Source organism: Spea bombifrons, chromosome 1 (assembly GCF_027358695.1).
Source record: "Spea bombifrons isolate aSpeBom1 chromosome 1, aSpeBom1.2.pri, whole genome shotgun sequence".
NCBI lineage: Eukaryota > Metazoa > Chordata > Amphibia > Anura > Pelobatidae > Spea > Spea bombifrons.
Window position 1 is genome coordinate 67,822,364 of NC_071087.1, and position 22,442 is coordinate 67,844,805.

The window sequence follows — 22,442 nt, forward strand, 5'->3', positions numbered from 1 at the left end:
GAACAGAAAACCAAACTGGTGCTGAAAAGCAAACAAAAGTGCTGATCTCAGTTGCTATGATTCCCTGGTAAAATCATACTACAGGGGAGGAACCTCCTATACAACTTGAACTTCATTGCATGAATGTATTCATTTAAAACACTCATGAACATGAAAATTCCATGTCGAGTCAACCTTCACTTACAACAAAGACAGAGAACAACAAGATAAAGATATACCGTGGATATAAAAAGTCTACACACCCCTGTTAAAATGCCAGGTTCTTATGATGTTAAAGAATGAGACAAAGATAAATCATGTCAGAACCTTTTCCACCTTTAATGTGACCTATTGTGACAGTCTTTTTGGGAAGGAGTCTATTAGCATGGCACATCTTGATGTGGCAATATTTGCCCACTCTTTGCAAAAGCACTCCAAATCTGTCAGATTGCGAGGACATCTCCTGTGCACAGCACTCTTCAGATCACCACACAGATGTTCAATTGGATTCAGGTCTGGGCTCTGGCTTGGCCATTCCAAAACGTTAATCTTCTTCTGGTGAAGCCATGCTTTTGTGGATTTGGATGTGTGCTTTGGGTCTTTGTCGTGCTGAAAGGTGAACTTCACCTTCAGCTTCCTAACGGACGCCTGAAGGTTTTGTGCCAAAATTGCATGGTATTTGGAACTGTTCATAATTCCCTCCACCCTGAATATGGCCCCGGTTCCAGCTGAAGAAAAACAGCCCCAAAGCATGATGCTGCTACCACCATGCTTCACTGTGGGTATGGGGTTCTTTGGGGGCGATGTGCAGTGTTGTTTTTGCGCCAAACATATCTTTTGGAATTTTGGCCAACATTAAATCCCTTAACGCCTAATGGTGTGCCAGACAGTTTCTGGAAAAACATACAGTTAACGACCAATTATGTGCCTGGCCAGTTATGGACTTAAACAAGCTTAGAATGCAGTCAACTAGAGGTCATATTCGCTATATTTAATATGGCCGCGACCGCCTTCTTAAAAAAAGACCTGAGGAAGTGAGCAACAATCCCCTCCTAAACTTAGTCGGTGTTGCTGAAATGCATCGATATCAAGGCATTCAGCAACACAAAGGAAAAAGTTAGGGGTGAATTTGCTCCTAATGGCAATCACAAATGAGAGATGCTGGCCAGCACAAGTTTATTAATCTCTATGTGATCAATAAAATAATTAAAAAAACTTGAAATGTAATAAAATATAAAAATAAAAGACTCTTTTGATGTTAGTATGATACCATAAAGGAAACCATCCAGTTCCAGGAAAATGTAAAAAACAAACAAACAAAAAATTTTTTTGAGAAGGTCCTAAAATTGGTGCTGTATCTTCCCAACGAAAATCCTGCCATAGAAAGTGTTAAAATACCACCAATTGAAATACCCAGGGGTGTCTAGTTTTCAAAAATATATAGTTTAATATGGTAAATTGAATTGGCCAGCTTAAAAAACTACTACAATTAAATATTAACGGTAATGAGTCTTTTACGCCGCTGTGGAAGAACTTTGGCCTACTCTCTTCAGCACTTCTCTTCAAGAACCTCTTCAGCACAGCTGGTGCCACTGATAAACAAAGACCCATGTGTCGGCCCATCCTTTTATCCCCTATATTATTTTGGCCCCATACCTGTTTTCCTATGTTACATCCCATCACTGTGGTTTTCCCAAGGATTAAAGGCTGACGTACCCTGTATACCCAAAATGACCAGGACCTAGCCGCAGATTCATAGAGCTGTACGGCGGCTAGGAACTGCAGCGATGCCTGCCAACTATTGGAACAGCGTTGCTACAGACGCCCCTTGCTCCCCCACGTTGCTCTTTTGATGTTACATTAAGTTTATGGTGGGCAACACTCGGTGGTCGTTACAGAGAGGGAGCTCGTTTGGGAACCCTGGTTTTATTACCAATCTTTAGGACCTGGGTTTACCCAGCCACGGCTATGGAACTCTGGCCCAGCTACTGCACAGGACCTGGGAAGTTTCAGACGCTATTGCTCAGGGTCCCGACGTCGGATTATAACATCTTTGGACCCTGAGCTCTCCATTGCTACCCCAGGATTGATGCCATTCCCTTGAGAACACTCTGAAATAGTGACTTTTTGTCAGGTGCTGGCCATAGAACTGTATAGTGGCTCCGGGGTGTCTGGTGGTTGATAAGATTATAAATATCTGTGCTGTCTTCAATAAACTGAGTTCTGTTTACCCCTACACTAAATCTCTGCTAGTACTTGGGGGAATGTGAAGTGTTAATCCCTTGACCAATTAAGCTTTCAGTGGCAAGGAAGTTTTTTTAAGGCGGAGCTACTCAGTCCAAGTACAGGTCTCCATCACAACCCAGTTTAGGTTTGGCAACATCCACTGATTACAGACATATCCCACATACATATTTATGTTCTAGAGGACCACATCTATGTCTTATACAGTACCCTACAGGGCAGTATTTTTAATACTTCTGGCTTAAGGGTTTTGAGGGTAGTGAATGGGTTTTTTAACCCCTTAAGGACAATGGGCGGTCCATAAACCCATTGAAAACAATGCATTTTGAGCCAGTACATGTATGGGCTTTGTCATTAAGGGGTTAATGTACATTTAATGTAGTGCTGGGCTTTTTTAATTTATATATTTTAATTCTAATGCACTGTTATCAGCCTTGTGTTGATCACAATGCGTGCGACCACCTGGAGGGCAATCAGAGATTTCCTAACCAAAGACCTTTTAGCGAGTGTCGGCAGTGACACCTACCAGAAAGAAATGCACGATTTTTAACAGTGTACCTGTGCTCGCACTGAGCACCATTACACACGATTGGTCAGTAAGAAGCCAGTGATGCTGACTTCTGGTGACAGGGGAGAGTCCAAGCTCTCAGTAGACTGCCAGATTTCTTGTGAAGTGAAGAACACATGACATACTTTTGTGGACCTAACTGTTCCTCTATAGGGTATGGAAGGGGTTAGTCATGCCACAGCATGTCAATCATATTCAAGTCAGGACTTTGGAAAGGCCACTCCAAAACATTCATTGTGTTTCTTTTTTCAGACAGTAAACTTGCTCATCATTAGATCTTGATCATTAGTCTGCTACCTAACCCAACTTCGCTTGATCTTTAAAAAACGATGGCTGGACATTATCCTTCAGAATTTTCTGGTAGAGAGCAGAATTCATAGTTTCATCAATTATAGCAAGTCACCCTGGTCCTGAAGTTGCAAAGCATCTCTGTGTTTGACTGTTGGTATGATGTTCTTATTGTGGAATGATGTGTCAGCGTTATGCCAGATGTTAGCGTTATTCCAAAACGTTCTACTTTTGATTCGTAAATTCACATAATATAAATTCCAAAAGTCTTGGGGGTTATCATGATGTTTTTTGGCAAATGCGCAACAATTCTTTGTGTTCTTTTTGGTCAGCAGTGGTTTTCGCCTTGTAACTATGCCTGAGATGCCATTTTGGCACAGGACCTTCAGTTCTTTCCATCCTAATCTGGGTTCTTTTGTGTCCCCTGGAATTGTCAATGCGCTCTTGGAAGAACTTTGTTAGGCTGGCTACTCCTGTTCAAAGTTTTCTCCATTTGTAGATAATGGCTCTCACTGTGGTTCGCTGGAGTCCTACAGACTTAGAAATTGCTTTGTAACCCTTTCCAGACTGATAGACTTCATTTCTTGCCTGTTCTTGAATTTCTTGAGATTGCAGCATAATGTGCTGCATTTTGTTGGAATATTTCTTGCACAGTGAAGTAGGCTATGTCATTGATGTTTAGATTCAACAGGGCTAGCAGTAATCATGCATGGGTGTGTCTAGTGGAGTTCAACCCAATTACATTTGGTTAATTTAGTAACTAAGGTGGCAATTACTTTTTTTTTTTTTTACATAGGGCTAGTTAGGGTTAGCATTTTGCCTCAAATACATAAAAGAGATTGTCGCATGCCTTTTTAACTTGGGCTGCCACACATTTAGTTACATTGGAAATAAAAGATAATCTTTTAGATCAGATAATTTTTGGTCATAAGGTCGTGCTTTAATGGAAATGCCCCCTACTGACCATGAGGTAGGTGTTTGTGATTCTCTATTGATCATGTGGGCTATTATTGCCAATCAGGTATGGTCAGCCGTTATTGGCAAGTAACTAATGTCAATCATGCCTGTAGAATATAGATCTTAAAAAAAAAAGAACACTCTTATAGCCGGGAAGGTCTGCGCAATGGAAGCAGACAACCCCCGCTGCTAACGGCACCTCCTTCCGGTTGGAGCGGAAGTTGCCTACGCGTATCGTTTAGACGTCTACCCGCTGCCCCGCCTACACACCAGGGAGTCAGAAGCACCAGTAAGTTTTGGGGGGTGTTAAATGGGGGGCATAAGACAGGAGGATCCAGGTCCCCTGCAGCGCTGCGGGGGATCTGGATCTTAGTCTCATAATCTGACCCAGGGCTGGCCCAAGACAAAATGCTGCATGGGGGGAAGTTTAAAATGCCGCCCCCCTTATCTACCCTTCCTCTTCCTGCAGCCCCCCCCATTATCTACCGCTCCCCCCCCGTACTTACCTTTCAGCAGTCCTTCGGCGAGTCTCCCTGCTCAGTCTCGGTGCCGGCTTGTAATGCTGAGCGCCGGAGATGACGTCATCTTCCGGCGCTCAACATTACAAGCTGGCACCGAGACTGAGCTAGAGGGCTCGCAGAGGAGAGAGAGGTGCGGCGAGCGGGTACTGACAACTTGGTAAGATAAAACCACCGCCCTCTCTCTCTCTCTTCCCGGCTAAAAAAATAAATAAAAGGGCTTGGGGCGGCAAAGTGCCGCCCCTTCAAAAGTGCCGCCTGGAGCGGTTGCCCCACTCGGCTCCATTGTCGGGCCGGCCCTGATCTGACCTCTATTTGAGGTCTGATTATAAGATGAGGGGTATTTTTCAGAGCATTTGCTCTGGAAAAAACCTCGTCTTATAATCGAGCAAATATGGTAATTGATTTGTGGAAAGGCAAAGATGGCACAAGCAGGGTGTTTATAGGACAAGGATGGCATAGGACGGGCTCTTTGGCGACAAAGTTGACTCATGCTGTGTTATCTGGTTGCTGGTCAGGCTCTATGTGGGCAGTGTTGATGCCAGGGCTGGCTTTTGGGTGCGCAACCTGTGAGTTTGTTCTTTATGTTTTAATTAGGCCAATCTTCATTTGCAAGAGGACGGGACAAGCATAGTCATTTAAACTTGCTGATGTAATTTTGCCACAGTTGCAACCAGAAACAGATGAAAGTTTGATCAGCCAGTGACAGGCAGACATCATTTAGAGAATCTTACAACAGTTATATATTTTCATTTTGTCCACAATTTCAACTTGAAAATGTATGTGTGATGGAGTTATTCCACTCTCCATTGTGTGGGCAGAGCCAGCAAGCATATAAAACATAGGAAGGTCTAACCAGGCAAATGATTACACTAAGAGGTTGAAAAACTGATCAAGAGGCTGACAGGGGAGCTTACAGATCACATTCAAGCCATAAAGGACACCCCCACATGCTGACCATCTTCTGTGACACAAGGGTAAAGTGCAACCCTTAAAAATTATCATTTTAAAACTTGGAAGGAAATGCTTGTCTGTAGGGTACGTGAGATGTAGCACAAAAAGGGCATTCTCTCAAGGACAGACACAGTTGGATGTGGAAACACCCAGCAGTAGCACCTCCCAGATGTCCAATTCAGAATCTTTTGCACCTATGCATTCCAGCAGTGCTAGATCCCTCAAAGCAACAGACATTTGGTCAGAGGTCCTTAATTTTGTTGTGGGTACCATGCAGGAACTTCAAATTCAGACTAGCACCTCTGAAACGGTCATAGCCTACCTTAAAGAACAAGTTATTGGGGCCAGAAGCTGTTATCTGGCATGTGATACCTTGGATTTCTTGAGTACCCAATCATTGCATTATGTAGATTTTTATATATATATATATATTTTTAATCTCACATTTATGTTTATAAGTACAACCAAAGTTACACAACAGAATTAAGATTTGAGAAAGAAGAAAAAGCTTTGTAATGGGGTTATGTTTCAGCATAACATGTTATAGAATGACTGGATACAAAAGCAACTCAATGGGAATTGAAGAAAAGCAAAGATAATTGAGTAAGAGAAAATACAGAAACAAGAACTGGTGAGGTGAGAGAACGATGATCAGGAGAAGCTCTCGGGGGGTGTCTTTCCAGTGACCATAGTTATAACACCGCTGTTAAAGCATTTCACCCTTTAGGAATATAAATATATATAAATCATATAATGGGATCTTATATTTTTTCGTATCTTCCAATCATGACAAGCCAAGATTCCCAAATGGAATAAAATAGCTGTGGGTGGTTTATAAAGTATAGAAAAAAGTGGAAAAGTGGACATCGCAGATGGCAGGATTACCATGAGTTCGGGCTTAGAGATGTTGAGCTTTAGGACACCATCCATGATGCGATTCCTGATAGACAGTCAGTGAGGTGAGTTTGAAGAGAGGGGGAAAGGTCGGGAGCAGAAATATAGAGTAGGGTATCATCTGCATATAGGTGGTACTGGATGGGAGAGATGATAGCATGTTTGAATGGAGGATGGGAATACACCAGAGGACAAGGAGAGATTAAAGATGTGGGTTAGGCTTGGGGTAAGGACACTAGAGAGGGGTGGCAGGAGAAGTGAAGGTGCAGGGCCAAGGGGACAGGTGGTGAGGTGGGAAGACAACAGGACCTTGGAAACATTGAGTGGTGTAACTGGGCTGAAGCAGGTGAGGATGGAGGTTGAGGTACCATATGATTGACACTATGGGGGAGGATGTTATCCCTGATGATGTCAATTTTGTTTTGAAGTACCATATTTTCCGGCAACTTTTCCAGTTAAAATATAGAGTTTGGGCTATACTCGCCGTATAATTATCCCTCTTCCAACGCACGCCAAATAAAAATAAAAAACTACTTAGCAGGAAAACTGTCGCTTATAAACAAAAGGCTCCCTGCCTGACCAGCCCTCCCTGTCTCCAAGACAATCCGAGTGGTAGCGCAATGTGATAGAGAGAAGGGAGAGGGGGCTGCTTCAAGGGAGTCTGACACCTGATCTGAGCGTTTTAGACCGGGTTATAGAATGCTTTGGCCACATGTACCTTTATTAGTGCTGTCCCTCACCGAGATCTTCTAAAAAAGACTTATGATGAGGTCTGGCAAGTGCCCAGGCGCAGCGTTAGTGCAGCAAGAGCGGCGCTGTGCCCAGAAAAACACGACTCTTTCACCCGTCTGGCCCGCCCTTGTATCCTATTACCTCCTTCTCTGCCTCTCAGATCTCGCTCCTGAGGACTGCAGTGAAGCGGATACTTTTCAATGAGTTTTCTGGAGCAAAATAATATATGTTTTATAGAGCTTAAGCCTATTTTGAACTTTTGTCTGGGTACATCATTCTATTTCATCTTCAATTCTTGGCCTATATCCATACCTGGGAACTCTCCAGGTTTGACCCAGAGATTGCTGGGTAAAGCACCGCTTCTCCAGTTCAAGACCCGAATCCTCCGGGTCTTGACACGCCCCGCTCCCCGCCCATTTTTCCTTTAAATCGGGGTGTTAACCGCTGCCGTCAGCAGGAACGTCCCTGACATCAACGGGAACACCCCGGACATTAGCGGGACCGCCTCCTGACATCAGTGGGCAGTCCTGGCCGCGTCCTGCAAGGGAAGGCTCTGGGTAACCGGAGCCCAGAAGTTCCAAGATATGCCTATATCTGTCACTATGGAGTCCTTGTTAGGTTGTATCTTGCAAGGTTTATCAGCAAACTTCCTTGTGTCCCAGCACCTGGGAGATGTTTTTATGTGATGAAACTTTAAATCAAATTCCACATCTGCTAAAGTTGATTAGCATTCTTACAGACCCAGCACCTTTAATGAGCGATAACTCTCATGATCCTGGAAACAGAACTTTAGAGCTGTTGGCTCCCTTCTCTTGATAAAATAAATAAAAAAAATGTGTATGTAATTTTATAAGTCTAAATCTGAATATGTGGTTTAGGTTTTCATTTTTTTTCTGAAAGAATACCCATGACCCAAACCACATAGCCTGGTCATCGCACAACTGTTAAATTATTATTTTACCCAAACTGACTTGTTGTAAGGCACATTGTTAATTTATGTCAGCTGAGCAAATGTAGAAGGAAGGTCAGAGGTTTTCAAATGTGGTCACATTTCCATTTTATGAAATAGATTGTTACACATGTCCTGTTTAAAATGAAGCAGCTGAATTAATATATAGTGTACCATAGAGACCTCAAGTTTATGTCAATTTTTTTCTAACATATTCGCTCTTCCAAATTTAATTGCCCTTTATCATGTACATTTTTTACTTACAATGATTTACAATATAGAAATATCTAGTGGTCTATAAAAGTCAACTATAAATACCCCTGACTTACCTTTAGGTATGGTGCCCATACCGCACCTATAATTAAGGGTGCTTATAAATATGCACTTACTAGGACAGTATCCCTATAAAACGTGATATAGGTCTGCTATACCTTTGGATTCGAAGCTATGATAAATGCCGATGTGACAATGCAATAAATTCCAGGAAATTAAGTATAAATATAAAATCTTTTCAACTTAAAATGTACACCTTGAACAGCCATGATTTATTTGTGGAGACACATCATACTGTGCAAACACATAAGGATTACTTAGGGGAAGTAAGCAATATATGGTAACGAGTAAACTAGTAAAATAGGGAGCTTCGTATTACTAAAGCAGCACAAAAACCATGGATGTAATGTACAAGGCGTTTCTACCCCAAAATGTAAGTTCACGGCTGTGAAAGTCCGACATAGAAATTCAAAATTTGCTTTTGAAAGAAAAGTCACTCTAAACACTATATCTGACAGCTGCTGAGTGGAGTGATGTGAGCTGAAAAAAGAAACCAACTCACAGATTCATACACTTGCTTGGGAGTAGCAAATGGAAGTTGAAACAAATTCCAATACACATATTTCACCTCTCATGGCCAGGGAGTGCAAGGTGTGAGGCCACACTCTTTCAACACAAATGTGAAAAAAAAAACCAGAACGAGGCATACTAACAAGGACTTCTTTCATCCCATGAGCGATGGGGGGGCTAATAAAATTAAGCAGGAGGCATACAGTACCCACGTATACTCCCTTATCACAGAGTGATAGAGGTTAAAGTTAATAAAAAAAATATCCCATCCACCTCATCTGCCAGTATCTGGTTAGTATCCCATACAGCCTAACCAATAAAGAATGTATGTAAAAGTACTATTTTGCAGTTGTTAACGTTAATGCATATGATAGATGTGTGGTCCCTTTAAATTTTCATGTGATCCATTTTGCAAATGTCGTGCAGGAGATGTGTTTGGTCAAACAAATCTCTGTGCGCGTGACATACTCTGCCTCGAGGAACACTGTGGATCTGTTAAGACCCCAGAGCCCATTTGTAGAAAGTCCTCCCATTGAAGTCAATGGGAGTACTTTCCTGCCACTGACAATGGAGGAGGAGGGCTGCTGCTGCAGCAGGCCAGCTTCTTCTGTGTCAGGTAAAAGCTTTATTTTATTTTTTGTTTTTAGTTTTCATAAAATGTACTTTAATATACCTTCTTCTGTAGTTGAAATGACTTACAAGTGTCAGTTTAAACTTGAGAGGAATAAAAAAACAAAGTTGGTTGCCTTCTCAACGCATCATGGAAGAACTATACCATATTCTAAGGTGCATATTATTACTGGAGCTAACAGTTAAAGCCATTACAATAATAACAGTCTTTTGTGTGTTCAGTAAACATTTGTCTGCAGTATCTCTCTACTCTCAGAACATGAGTTGAGTTGCAGGGATTCCAGGTGCAAATTTTATTTTCTTTATTCAAGAAAATGGATACGCGCTGGTCAAAAGTTACACAAACACACCTGTATAGTGTTATAACTGAGATAATGTTTTATGAATGTAAGCATGTCAAAGGCATCAACAGTAACACTTTAAACAAAAGGAAGCAAGGTATCAGGAAGCAAATGTGCAAGCTGCAAGCACACAGACTTGCTAAACATTTACATTTAATGATTTGCTTTTCTGTTATTTGCTAGTAAGTTACCTGATTAAGCAATATTTTTAGCAACTACCATATTCACTCTTTGCTCTGTTTTGGTATGCCAAAAACACTTAGGCAAGTACACAGGAGTCAAGAAACAAGCTCAATGCTGCAGGGTCACACACAGTCCATGGCCCCGCCCCCCTTGTCCCGAGATCCAGGAAGGACATGGTGTGTGTACCTACCTAAGTTAGGTGCTTAAATCTGGCTTGTGAACTGGAGCATTGCATATAGTAATTGTTCCAAACATTTGCTTTCCTCCTAATGTCACCAGTATAATGAATGAAAGGTGTTTATGCACATGTGAGTCCAAACAGTAAAAATACATATACTAATATCATGTTGGCCCTGTAAGATCCAGGAAGCAATTTATGCATCTCCCCTAGCAAGACAAACAGAACAAATATTGGACTTTTTTTTTTTTACTAGAAAGGGGCCTTCCCAACACTGTTCCCACAAAGTTGGAAGTATTGTATTGTCCAAAATGTCTTGATATACTGAAGGGCACATAGCCCTGAGCTCAACCCCATCAAACACCTTTGGGATGAACTGGACCAGAGATTGCCACCAACAACCATGCCACATTCAAAGTCACTTGTGTCAGAGTGTTTATATTGTATTTTGGGTTTCAAAATTATTGCACTTTTCTTGCACCAAGAACTAAGCCCATTAGGGGGAACTAGCATACCAACAGCATTAAAAGGCAACCAAATGGATTGTGTGTACATATTAAGTGTCTATTCACTAAATAGTAATTCTAACTCTAATATCACTACACATTGTCAACGGCAAACACCAGTAAGCTTCTCCTGAAAAAAAAAATCACTGAGTTGGCCCAGCATAATGCAAAGGTAAATAGGAAAGTTTTAAGCCTTCTCTCATATTATATCCCAGAACGATAACTTAAGTTTTTTCAGGTTAAGCCTCTAACTCTTCATGCAGGATATCAACATTTCATCATCTCCACTCCACATCCACTTTCCCTTCTACTTTCTGCCCATGTAAGCCTATAATCTTTGCATCCTTTTTTGCATTAATACAAAAGGAACTTTTTAAGGCTGAATGTTTATTTTCTGTCGTCAATGTCTATGTGTCTGTAATAAACACTGAATAGTGCATCTGACAAGTAACACAATTATCCTTCCAGATATTAAGGGAACATGTTACCACAAACGACTAAATAATGAGTATGTTGTTGCTGTCAATACTGGGCCTAAACTCTTTCAGTGATCAAACAAAACTACTAAGAAATTTTGCTTTTAATGACAGCAACAGTCCAAGCAGTGATTATTCTTGATCTGTTCCAGTGCATGCCTTGTTTCAGAATACATTTTTAGAAAATATGCACCATCCATGAGCTTTCATCATGCTTTGTTGGTTGCCTTTGCATATTTTTTATATTTATACTCATCTCACAAATTAGTAGCTTCCAGTCAAATGTGGTCACACAGCAGATACTTCCAGCTCACTCATTCCAACTAATGTGTGCAACACATGTGCCTTGGTACAATCTCAGACCTGTAACTAGTGTCCTCACTTGAACACCATGCCAGCAAAACAGTTCTTAATGATAAAGAGGGTTTAGGGAATGCAGTCAACAAAAATACTGCCGGAACATACTTTTGTTGGGTTCTTTGGGAGAGCTGAGAAGCCTCTGCAGCCGCCTTCCTTGCTTCAAACTCCTCTCTTTTCATCACCTCTCCACTTCCCCTGTAACCCAGCTCCACGAGCTGCCGAGTTAACTCTTCATCCTGAAAAACATGTTCACTTAGCATCATTGATTATATAAGATCTCATATGGAGTTAATGTTGGGTTGCTGACATACTTTTCTGTGGAACTGACAGTCCTGGTTACATTGCACACTCCCTGTCATGATTTCCTTACATCTATGCAAGATGATCCTGGACTCAGACATCAAGTCTTGTTTGTTTGTTTAATTTAGAAGATTGTAAGCTTGCGAGAAGGGCTCTCTCCACCTAATATATCAGTTTGTCTTAGTCCAGGGGTATCCAAGTTTTTTTTTTGCAGTGGGCCACTTCATCAGAAATGTATGTGTGCATGGGGCCCACTCATTTTTCACTCAGAGAAAATATGGCCTTTTAGCTTTATAATGCATATTAATACAAGGTTAATTTGGCAATAATGAAAAAAAGCAGTGGAATTTTTTTATCAACTTTTATATGTCATTCTATCAATACTGAATTACTTAAACAGTAAAACAAAGTCAGTCCACAAACCATTTAAAACAAGCTGGATTTAAGCTGGCTGACGCATACTGTAGGAAGGGCTGGATTAAGACCCCCTAAACACACACCAGGACAGGCTTGCAACACACCGACCCCCAAATACACACACACACACCAGGACAGGCTCGCAACACACTGACACCCAAACACACACACACCAGGACAGGCTCTGCTGCACTGACACCCAAACACATACACACCAGGACAGGCTATGCCGCACTGAAGCATAAAGAAAAAAAATATTATTTTCTACACTGCTTTGTCATTAATTGCCCCTTTTGTATTGATGCCCTAGCCCAGCCCCCTTTAATATTGATTAATGTGTCCCCCCACAACCTTGTGTATTGCCCCCCTTTGTGCATTTATGCTCCCACACCCTTGTATATTGATTTATGTGATGCCCCAGCCAATCCCCTCCCTTGTGTATGGATTCCCCCACCCTTTTTGTATTGGCCAATGTGATGCCCAACCACCCTCTTGTCTATTGATGACCCCACTGCCATGTGTATTACCCCCAGCCCCCCTTTTGATTTTGTAATGCCACAACCCAGCCACCCCCCTTATGTATTTAATTTTTGTCCCAAGGGAACCCCCTCCTTGAATATGGGTCTACTTCCCTATAACCCCCAACTATTTTTTTTGGTAATACTTACATTTTTGTGTTTATTTTCCCTGCTGCCCTCCGACATGACAATCATCTCCCTGTCAGGAGGAACTCTTCTGTGAGCCTGCCCTCTTGAACGGCACGTCTTAAAAAGGGCAGGACGAAGAGCTGAGGCACTGCTGGCACTTCATTAGGCGGTCTTACAGCCACGCGTCGGCTGCTTTGAAAGTGGCCGCCCGGACGCGAAGTTAAAAGCAGGCATCGTGCGGCCGCTTTGAATGATGGTCTGCCAGACCACGTACCGGCAGGCCCACGCGGGCCGCACCTCGAAGTCCGGCGGGTGGCATTTGGCCCGCGGGCCGCACGTTGGACGCCCTCTGTCAATTCTCATCTTGTCATACCCCCTAAATATATGTATTGTATTAAGCGCTGTGTAAATAGTTGGCGCTATATAAATAAAAGATAATATTAACACATTTTGCAAGTTGCAATCAAGGACACGTGAGCTCAGCTTTCAAGAACTTGCAACTCGCAAAATTTACAGTTGTATGCACTTACATATACTCACAAGCAACCATTAGTGAATATACAAGTTGTTTTGCGTGAGGTGACATGCAAGTTTAAAAAAATACTGTCTTCCATAGGGTTAACAGCCATTACATCCACTAAAAAAAAACTGAAGAGTAACATTTGTAGGTCAATAGCGAATATATTACATAGTGTCAAAGACATAACTTTTTTTTTTGCATGCAAGAGCATAGATCTTAGTTATTGGATTGCAATGATATTAGCGGTATTTTAATGGTTTTACAACTTTTGTTATATCTCTTTTGCATCTGGTGAAAGTTTGCAGGTAAGAATATTTTCTTCCTTACAATTATTTTTTCCATCTTAGTATCCTATTGTTTGAATCCGACACTATTCATTTTAAATATTTAACATGACCTTAAATTAGTGGTAAGTAAATAGTTTGTTAGGCAAAGGTTTGGGTGGAGCTGGTGTTTATTTAAGATTACTATAAGTTCAGCTGGGTTGCAATGTTTTTTGTGGTTTTGTTTTTTAGATTTTAGCTGCTCCATGAATAAATATATGCACATATTGCTAAAACAGGTGTAACTGCAACTGTAAAATATTAGTTACTGTTATAATCAAATAATAACTGGGGCATTATTAGATGATAACAGATAGTAACTAATATTTTTGTGTAATTTGTTCATATTAACCCCTTAAGGACAATAGGGGTTATTACTCGTAGTATATTGTGGGACAATGGCTCTTTTAACATTTTTCCGTGTTGCTGTTTAGCTGTGATTTTCTTCTATCTCATTTCATGCTCCCACACATATTATATACCATTATTTTTATCATATCATCTAATTTACTATAAAAAAATGATAAAATATGGTGATTTTTTGTTAAAAAATTACTTTCTCACTTTTTAAACAAAAAACTTTTACTCATCTGCAAAAACTAATGAAAAAAACCTGCTAAATAGATTCTACTATTTGTCCTGAGTTTAGAAATACCCAATGTTTTTATGTTTTTTTGCTTTTTTCTGTACGTTATGGGGCAATAAGTACCAGTAGCGTTTTGCTATTTCAAAACCATTTTTTCCCCAAAGCTGGTCATTCTGCCCCATGTGCTATTTCGGGTATCTTTGAAGTCGGCCAATGAAATTTACCCAATCAAACCATATATTTTTAAAAACTAGACACCCCAAGGTATTTCAAATGCTGGTATTTTAACCCTTTCCATACACTAATTCTACCACTAGCATTTGTCAAACTTTATGGTAGTAAAATTTTTTTGTATTTTTTTTCACACACATTGTACTCCAGGTATAAATTTACCGCTCCTGGTATATGTCCGTGTCAAACAACACCCCAATATGTGTTCAGTAACATCTTCTGAGCGCAGTGATACCCCACATGCATGGGTTTGTTGTGTTATTTGGGAGGTAAAAGGCCACCTTTGTGAGGTGTGTATTTTTTTGCCATTTAGACATCTGGTCACTCTTTATTGCCATTTAGACATCTGGTCACTCCCATACTTGGGACATCTTTGAAGCCGGCCAATTCGATTTACCCCATCAAATCATACATTTTTTAAAACTAGGCATCCTATGGGCATTTATAATGCCAATATTTTAACTCTTTCCGTGTGGGAATTTTTTGGGAAGATATAGCACTAATTGTAGGGCTTGTGCGTAAAAAACGTATACATATATATCCATTTGCACTTTTTTCATGACAGTAGAGAATTATTGTGACATGTAATATATATATATATATATATATATTTATTATTTTATTTTTTTTTACAATTTTTTCACTTTTTTATTTTTTTTACTATACACTGAGGTTGCACAACCTCAGTGTATAGTTAAAAGTCATTGCCTCAATGAAGAGGCAGGCTGGAATGCCCCTCACGCGATTTGCATCGGGTTCGGGGGGGCGTGATTGACAGACCAGTGATTTCAGTCAATGGTCTGTCGTTTAACCCACCGATCGCCGTGATTCACTGTGAATCACGGGGGGGAGGTTGTGAAGCCCCCTCTGGAGCATTGCAGGCTTGCCTCAATGAAGAGGCAGCCTGGAATGACCCTCACCCGACTTGCATCGGGCTCGGGGGCGTGTTTAACAGATCGGTGATTTACATCACCGGTCTGTTGTTTCAACCGCCGATCTCGGTGATCGTAAGGTTTGAAATTTTTTTTTTTTTTGCCTGGACAGCCTCACCGCAGTGCCGCCGACCGCGGCGAAAATGCCGCGATCACCGGCAAATATCGCGATCCCGTACATGTACGGGCATTGTCACTAACGCATTGCATCGTCTCCCCGTACATGTACGTGGATTGTCGTTAAGGGGTTATATATTAAGGACTGAAAAACCCCAGGCACCAGGTTGCCATGGCAACTAGGAATTGCATTCTCGTACCTAAGGTTTTGCTTGCCTGAAACACAAACTAGCTATGCCTATACATGTGTAAGGGTGCTGTGAGTGTCTATACAGAGAAGGTTTTTGTGTCCAGCAGCAAGCTCTATTTTTATTTTCTTATCCTTTTATTTTTTTAGAACCCCTATCCAAACCCAAACCTCACCGTATTTTACTAAATTCCCCACAACTACCCAATATATATAAAAAATTTAAAAAAATCTGGATCAATCTTGCCAACATTTGAAAAACAATTCCAGAGACAGTTTGCTGCACAGCTTGACAACTTATTACACTCACTGCCCCAGAACTCTTTCCATGCTACACAACCCGTATAATTATCATAATTTCGCTCAGGCTAGTTATTATGGCACAGAATATAACACCAAGTCCCCACCAACACTACCATCCTTGGTATGTGGTAGATACATTCGCTTCTATACGGCAGGTGTTATAGCATAGCCATCAGCAGCATACAGTTATCCAGACATATAATATATGATACGGTGCAGCTCATAGTGAGTTTGACCTATGTGGTATTATAATATACCAAATATGTAATATTTGATTTATTGTTTGTATTGTCCATATATTTATATATTGTTATATTGTACTGTATGTATTCATTTTTGTCTATATTTCTTAAAGCATATATTTTTATACCTATTTTAGTGTTTTCAGTTTTTCTTATATAAGGGGGGCCGTAAGGCATCTCAGTGGCATATCGGGGTTAAAAGGCATATCGGGGGACACAGTGGCATTTCGGGAGTAAAAGGCATATCAGGGGGCACGGTGGCATATATGAGGTATGAGGCATATCTGGGGGCAGAGTGGCAAGCTGGGGATCAGATGTGTCTAAAATAATAATAGGGTGAATAGAGAAATGCCATTGTGAGAAAGAGATAAAAGTGTTAATGACACATGTTAATGTAAATTGTAGGGCTGCAACTAACAATTATTTTAATAATAGATTAGTTGGCCGATTATTTTTTCGATTAATCGGATAAAAAAAATGCAAATTTTTTAAATTTAAAATAATGTAATAAAAAACGTACAATTTACACTTTCATCTCTTTATTGGAATGGCCTCTCTCTATTCACCTTCTTATTTTACTTACATAATAATAAAAGCTACAAGATCCCAAACAGAGTGTTTCTCAAACTAGGTTTTAATACAAACTTATTAGTAAATATTAATTAATTTGTTAACTATTTTTGATATTTAATAAAAACTGAGAAAATAGCCTTGTTTACATTTTCTTTTATTTACCAAACAGCCCCCAGTTATGCACATCTGACCCCCAGTATGCCACTCTGTCCCCTTATAAGAACAGCCCCGGAGGGAAAGAAATTGGTCGGAGGGGCCACATGAATTTAGTGCGGACAAGGTACCCATGGTCAGGCCTGTTGAAGGGGTTAAGGCATGACTAAGGGAAATTTTGGCACTGAAAGTGTTACGTTAGTGGCACGTGCAGGGCCAGAAGGGAGGGGGTAATTACCCTCCCTTGGGGGGTATAAAAGGAAGGGTCGTGGCCTATAGGGGCAACCATTTTAAAGAAAATTTTCCCGCCCGTCCCTCCCCTGATTTTGGCATTTTGCCGGGTACTCTGGTTTTAAGCTGGTATGGTGCAGGAGTTAACCATCTAGGTATGGTTACTTGTGGTGCACAGAGGTGTAAGTGCAGGACACTCCAGGGGCATGCGCCTCTGTGAATCGTAAGGTCATGTGACTGCCGTGCTGGGGGACGCCGGCAGTTTCAGCAGGGATACAGGTGGACACGCCCATACCAGCAGGTTACTTATTTGGTTATTAAGTTGGTTATTAAGTGGTTATTAAAATGTTTACAATTGGTTATGTTATTTATATATATTGTGTCAAATTGGTTGTGGTAATAATATTTGACACTTTGTAACATGTTAATAAAGGTTGAGTGTCGCGGTGCTGAAGTTATTTCAAGTCCGCACCGCGGACAAATAATTCCATATCTGACATTTAATAAAGCTTTTAAAATAAAGAAGTGTCTCTTGTTTTATTTTGTAAGAGGTACCGAAACTGGACGCTACTACATTCATGCATTATACCTCTTATATGCCAGAGATTCCACTGTGTCCCCTGATATGCCACTGTGCCCCCGATATGCCTTATACTCCTTATATGCAACTGTGCCCCCTGATATACCTTTTACCCCCAGATATGTCTTATGCCCCCCTGATATGCCTAATATCGATATGCCTTAGACCCCCTATATGCCTTATAACTTCCAATATGCCACTCGCCCCCATTTATGCCTTATACCTCCCTATATGCCACTGTGCACCCTGATATGCCACTCCGCTCCCCATAAATGCCCTGCACCACCCTGAAATTCATCATACTCCCTGATTCTCTGCCTCCCCAGATATGCCACTCTGAAATTCATTATACCCCCCATACACCACTCTACCTCCCCCTATACACCACTCTAACTCCCCCAGATATGCCATTCTGCCTCCCTGAAATTCAGTACACCCACATACACCACTCTGCTACCCTGAAATTCATTATACCCCCCATACACCACCATAACTCACCCATACACCACTCTGCCTCCTCCCCCCTCCCATACACCACTCTGCCTCCTCCCCCTCCCATACTCAAAACTGCCTCCTCCCCCCTCCCATACACAACTCTGGCTCCTCCCCCCTCCCATACACCACTCTGGCTCCTCCCCCTCCCATACACCACTCTGGCTCCTCCTCCTCCCATACACTACTCTGCCTCCTCCCCCTCCCATACTCCACTCTGCCTCCTGTCAGCAACGGAGGTTCCAAAGACACCAGGGAGCCGGGTAGAGAGGCAGAGTGGCGTATGGGAGGCGTGAGCCTCAGCGTAAGTGAAGGGCAGTAACGGAGGCTGTCTGTGCGATGCAGACCCCCACCGGCTGACAGAGAGGATGATCCTCTGCAGGAGACCTCGATTCTCTGTTAGCCGGTGGGGGTCTGCACGATGTGCACAGACAGCCTCCGTTACTCACCTTCACTTACGCTGAGGCTTCTATGAAGCTGCAGTGAAAGTGCCTGTCAGCAACGGAGGTTCACAAAACACCAGGGAGTCAGGCAGAGCGGTGTATGGGAGGGGGGAGGAGTCAGAGGGGTGTATGGAAGTGGAGGGGAGAGGCGGAAGTTGTCTGTGCGCATCGCACGGACACCCACCGGCCGACAGTGAGGGGAAATCCAGGTCCCTTGCAGCGTTGCGGGGGATCTGGATTCTAGTGTTATAATCCGATCTCTGTTTGAGGTCGGATTATATAAGGAGAGGAGTTTTTCAGAGCATTTGCTCTAAAAAAACCCCCTCTTTTTATAATCGATAAAAATCGATTCGACTAATCGATAATGAAAATCGTTGACAACGATTTTCATTATCGATTATTATCGATTTTATCGATTAGTTGTTTCAGCCCTAGTAAATTGAAAGTTTTTATTTTAAATAAATGAAATGTAATCGTTACTTGCAGCCCTACAATAAAGTAACTTATTCATAGTGCCAGTGATTTCCTGCGTCTTGATATCCTCACCGCTGATCGTAACCACAGACATATGGTGGTACAGAAAAACTACCATCAGTATATACTGAACCAGGCACTGATGGTGGTACACCATAGCTCCCTTCACTATATACTGAGCCAGACACCGAAGGTAGTACAGTATAACTCCCATCCTTTTATAGGAAGCAGACATAGTGTCAGGGTTTCAACCTGCCTTCCTGTACCCTATTTTATACATTGTCATGTCAACCTGCATCCACTAGTGGCCACCCTCCCCTCTCAGGAGCAGCCGATTCTTATTACTTGGGACAGGTGAGACCATTATATGGATGTTATCCCTGCATTTTTATATCTGCTCTACCCTCCAGTCTACGCCTTTGCTGTTTCTAAGCTTCCTGGCCCTGTGCTGTTCCTAGTAGTTCTCTGTTGGATTCTACCTGTTCTGACCCGCTTGTCCTAACTTTGCTCTTGGCTTCCATTGGCTCTTGTTCCTGTGATCCCTGGTGTTGACCCGGCTCACCCGATTACGTCTGCCCTGCCTGAGGGCTCCCTGCCCTGTCGTGAGCCCAGTGCCCTGCCTGTGGGACCCAGTCTGTTTCGAGGTCTCCTATCTGACGTCTGCTCCGATGTCCCCTACCCTTGTGTGTCTTTATTTGCCTGTTTGTACCTACCTAGCAGTCATGATGCTTTGTGGTCACAGAGCCCCTGGTATCCCCTGCAACTGAGCTCCTACTCAACCTGCTTACCCGAGTCCTGAAACACAGATGTTGGTACAGCATAGCTCCCATCACTATATAGTAAGCCAGACATTGACTGTGGTCCACCATTACTATAAACTCCCACACAATCTCACTCTTATTCTGTCAGGGTTTGGGTAAGCAAGTCGGGTAGCCTAGTTGCAGAGGATACTAGAGGCTCTGTTTGGGCTGTCAGGGCGTGGGCAAGCAGGTCGGGTAGCCCAATTAAAATAAGTGAATGGAAAATAGTTAAAATGTCTCCATATGAAATACCCTGGGGTGTCTAGTTTTCAAACACATAATGGTTGATGAAGGTTAATAGAACTGTCTGGCTTCAAATACATCCCAAATAGGACTTGGAGACCATTCAAATTGTCATTCAAAACACATTTCCCAAATGTGGACTTTTAGCCCACAAACCAGACAAATCCATGCAAGGGTGGTATCACTGGACTCGGGAGACATTGTTGTACACATATTGGGGTGTTTGGACGTGACATAATATAAAATGTAAATGTATACCTTATCACGGAAACCAGGGCTGCAGAGGACTTTTAGCCCTAAATATTTCAGCTGACTCTGGCCCCACCAGAGCGCTCTTTTGCACAAATATACCACTGGTGGTGGGGCTCAGACGAGGGGTGACTGGGAAAGGGAGCACCTTGGGATCACCCCAAAAAAACGATTTAGGTTTATATGGGCATTGCTGTGCTTGGTGGCCTGATTGTGGCGCCGGGATTATCTCTTAATCTGATAGAGTTTGGATATAAGGCTGTGTGCTTTCTAGGGCTGCAACTAACGATTATTTTCATAATCGATTAGTTGGCCGATTATTTTTTCAATTAATCGATTAATCGGATACAAAAAACGAATGTAAATTTTTCATTTATTTAAAATAACTTAATAAACAAATGATGTTAAATACAAACAGCAGAGTAAAAAAAAACATTGATAAAATGCATTTCTTGTCTTTATTTCCCAACCAGCCCCCCCATTTATGCATATTTGAGCTTGCCACTCTGCCTCCCAGACATGCCAGGCTGCCTCCCACATATGCCACTCCACTCTACCCCCACATATGCCACTCCACTCTACCCCCACATATGCGACTGTGGCCCCTGACATGCCTTATACCCCCTGATACACCACTCCGTCCTCCCGAGACATGCCACACTGCCTCCCAGACATGCCACGCTGCCCTCCCCACATATGCCACTCCACTCTACCCCCAGATATGCCACTGTGGCCCCAGATATGCCTTATACCCCCTGATACACTCCATCCTCCCCAGACATGCCACGCTGCCCTCCCCACATATGCCACTCCACTCTACCCCCAGATATGCCACTGTGGCCCCAGATATGCCTTATACACCCTGATACACCACTCTGTCCTACCCAGACATGCCACACTGCCCTCGCCACATATGCCTTATATACCCTATATGCCTTATACCTCCAGATATGTCACTAGAGTCACAGACCCATTCACAGCACACTGACGCCATACTTAATCTTCACTGCCCCCAGGATTTAGATTCCCTTTAGTTTGCCCCCTTTACCTCTAACTGCACCTTAAGTTAACTTTATTAAATTAATTAAAATAACCCTCAGTCCTCATCATTAAATTAACCCTAAATACCCCATCAACCACAACTACCCTAAATTAACCCTAAACACCCCATCAACCACAACTGCCCCTAAATTAACCCTAAACACCCCATTAACCATAACTGCCCCTAAATTAACCCTAACCACTCCATTAACCATAGCTGCCCCTAAATACCCCATTAACCACAGCTGCCCCAAATTAACCCTAAACACCCCATTAACCACAGCTGCCCCTAAATTAACCCTAAACACTCCATTAACCACAGCTGACCCTAAATACCCCATTAACCACAGCTGCCCCTAAATTAACCCTAAACACCCCATTAACCATAACTGCCCCTAAATTAACCCCCACCTCCCCTAACTTTCAGCAGCCCAAATATTACTTTTATACTTACAGTTAGATGAGTGTCCCAGCCATCTGGTTCTGGCCTGGAGAAGGAAGGGGCGGGGCCAGTTGTCACAGTGATTACAGGGAGGGACTGGTAAGTAGGAACTGCTGCTGTGAGTCAGACTAAACGGATTATAAAATGAGGGGTATTTTTCAGAGCATTTGCTCTGAAAAAACCCTCATTTTATAATCGATAAAAATCGATTCAACTAATCGATAATGAAATTCGTTGGCAACGATTTTCATTATCGATTATTATCGATTTTATCGATTAGTTGTTGCAGCCCTAGTGCTTTCACAATAAAGTGTTC

The 22,442-nt window shown here is 42.1% G+C and overlaps 1 protein-coding gene across 2 annotated transcripts in view; it reads right to left on the bottom strand.

Moving 5' to 3' along the window:
- Window positions 1-22,442, bottom strand: part of CFAP299 (cilia and flagella associated protein 299) — a 230,377-nt gene that overhangs the window by 195,232 nt on the left and 12,703 nt on the right. For both annotated transcript variants that reach the window (XM_053463225.1, XM_053463218.1), the window contains exon 2: window positions 11,706-11,836. In XM_053463225.1, the coding sequence (XP_053319200.1) occupies window positions 11,706-11,836 (131 nt within the window). The remainder of the gene's footprint in view (window positions 1-11,705; window positions 11,837-22,442) is intronic.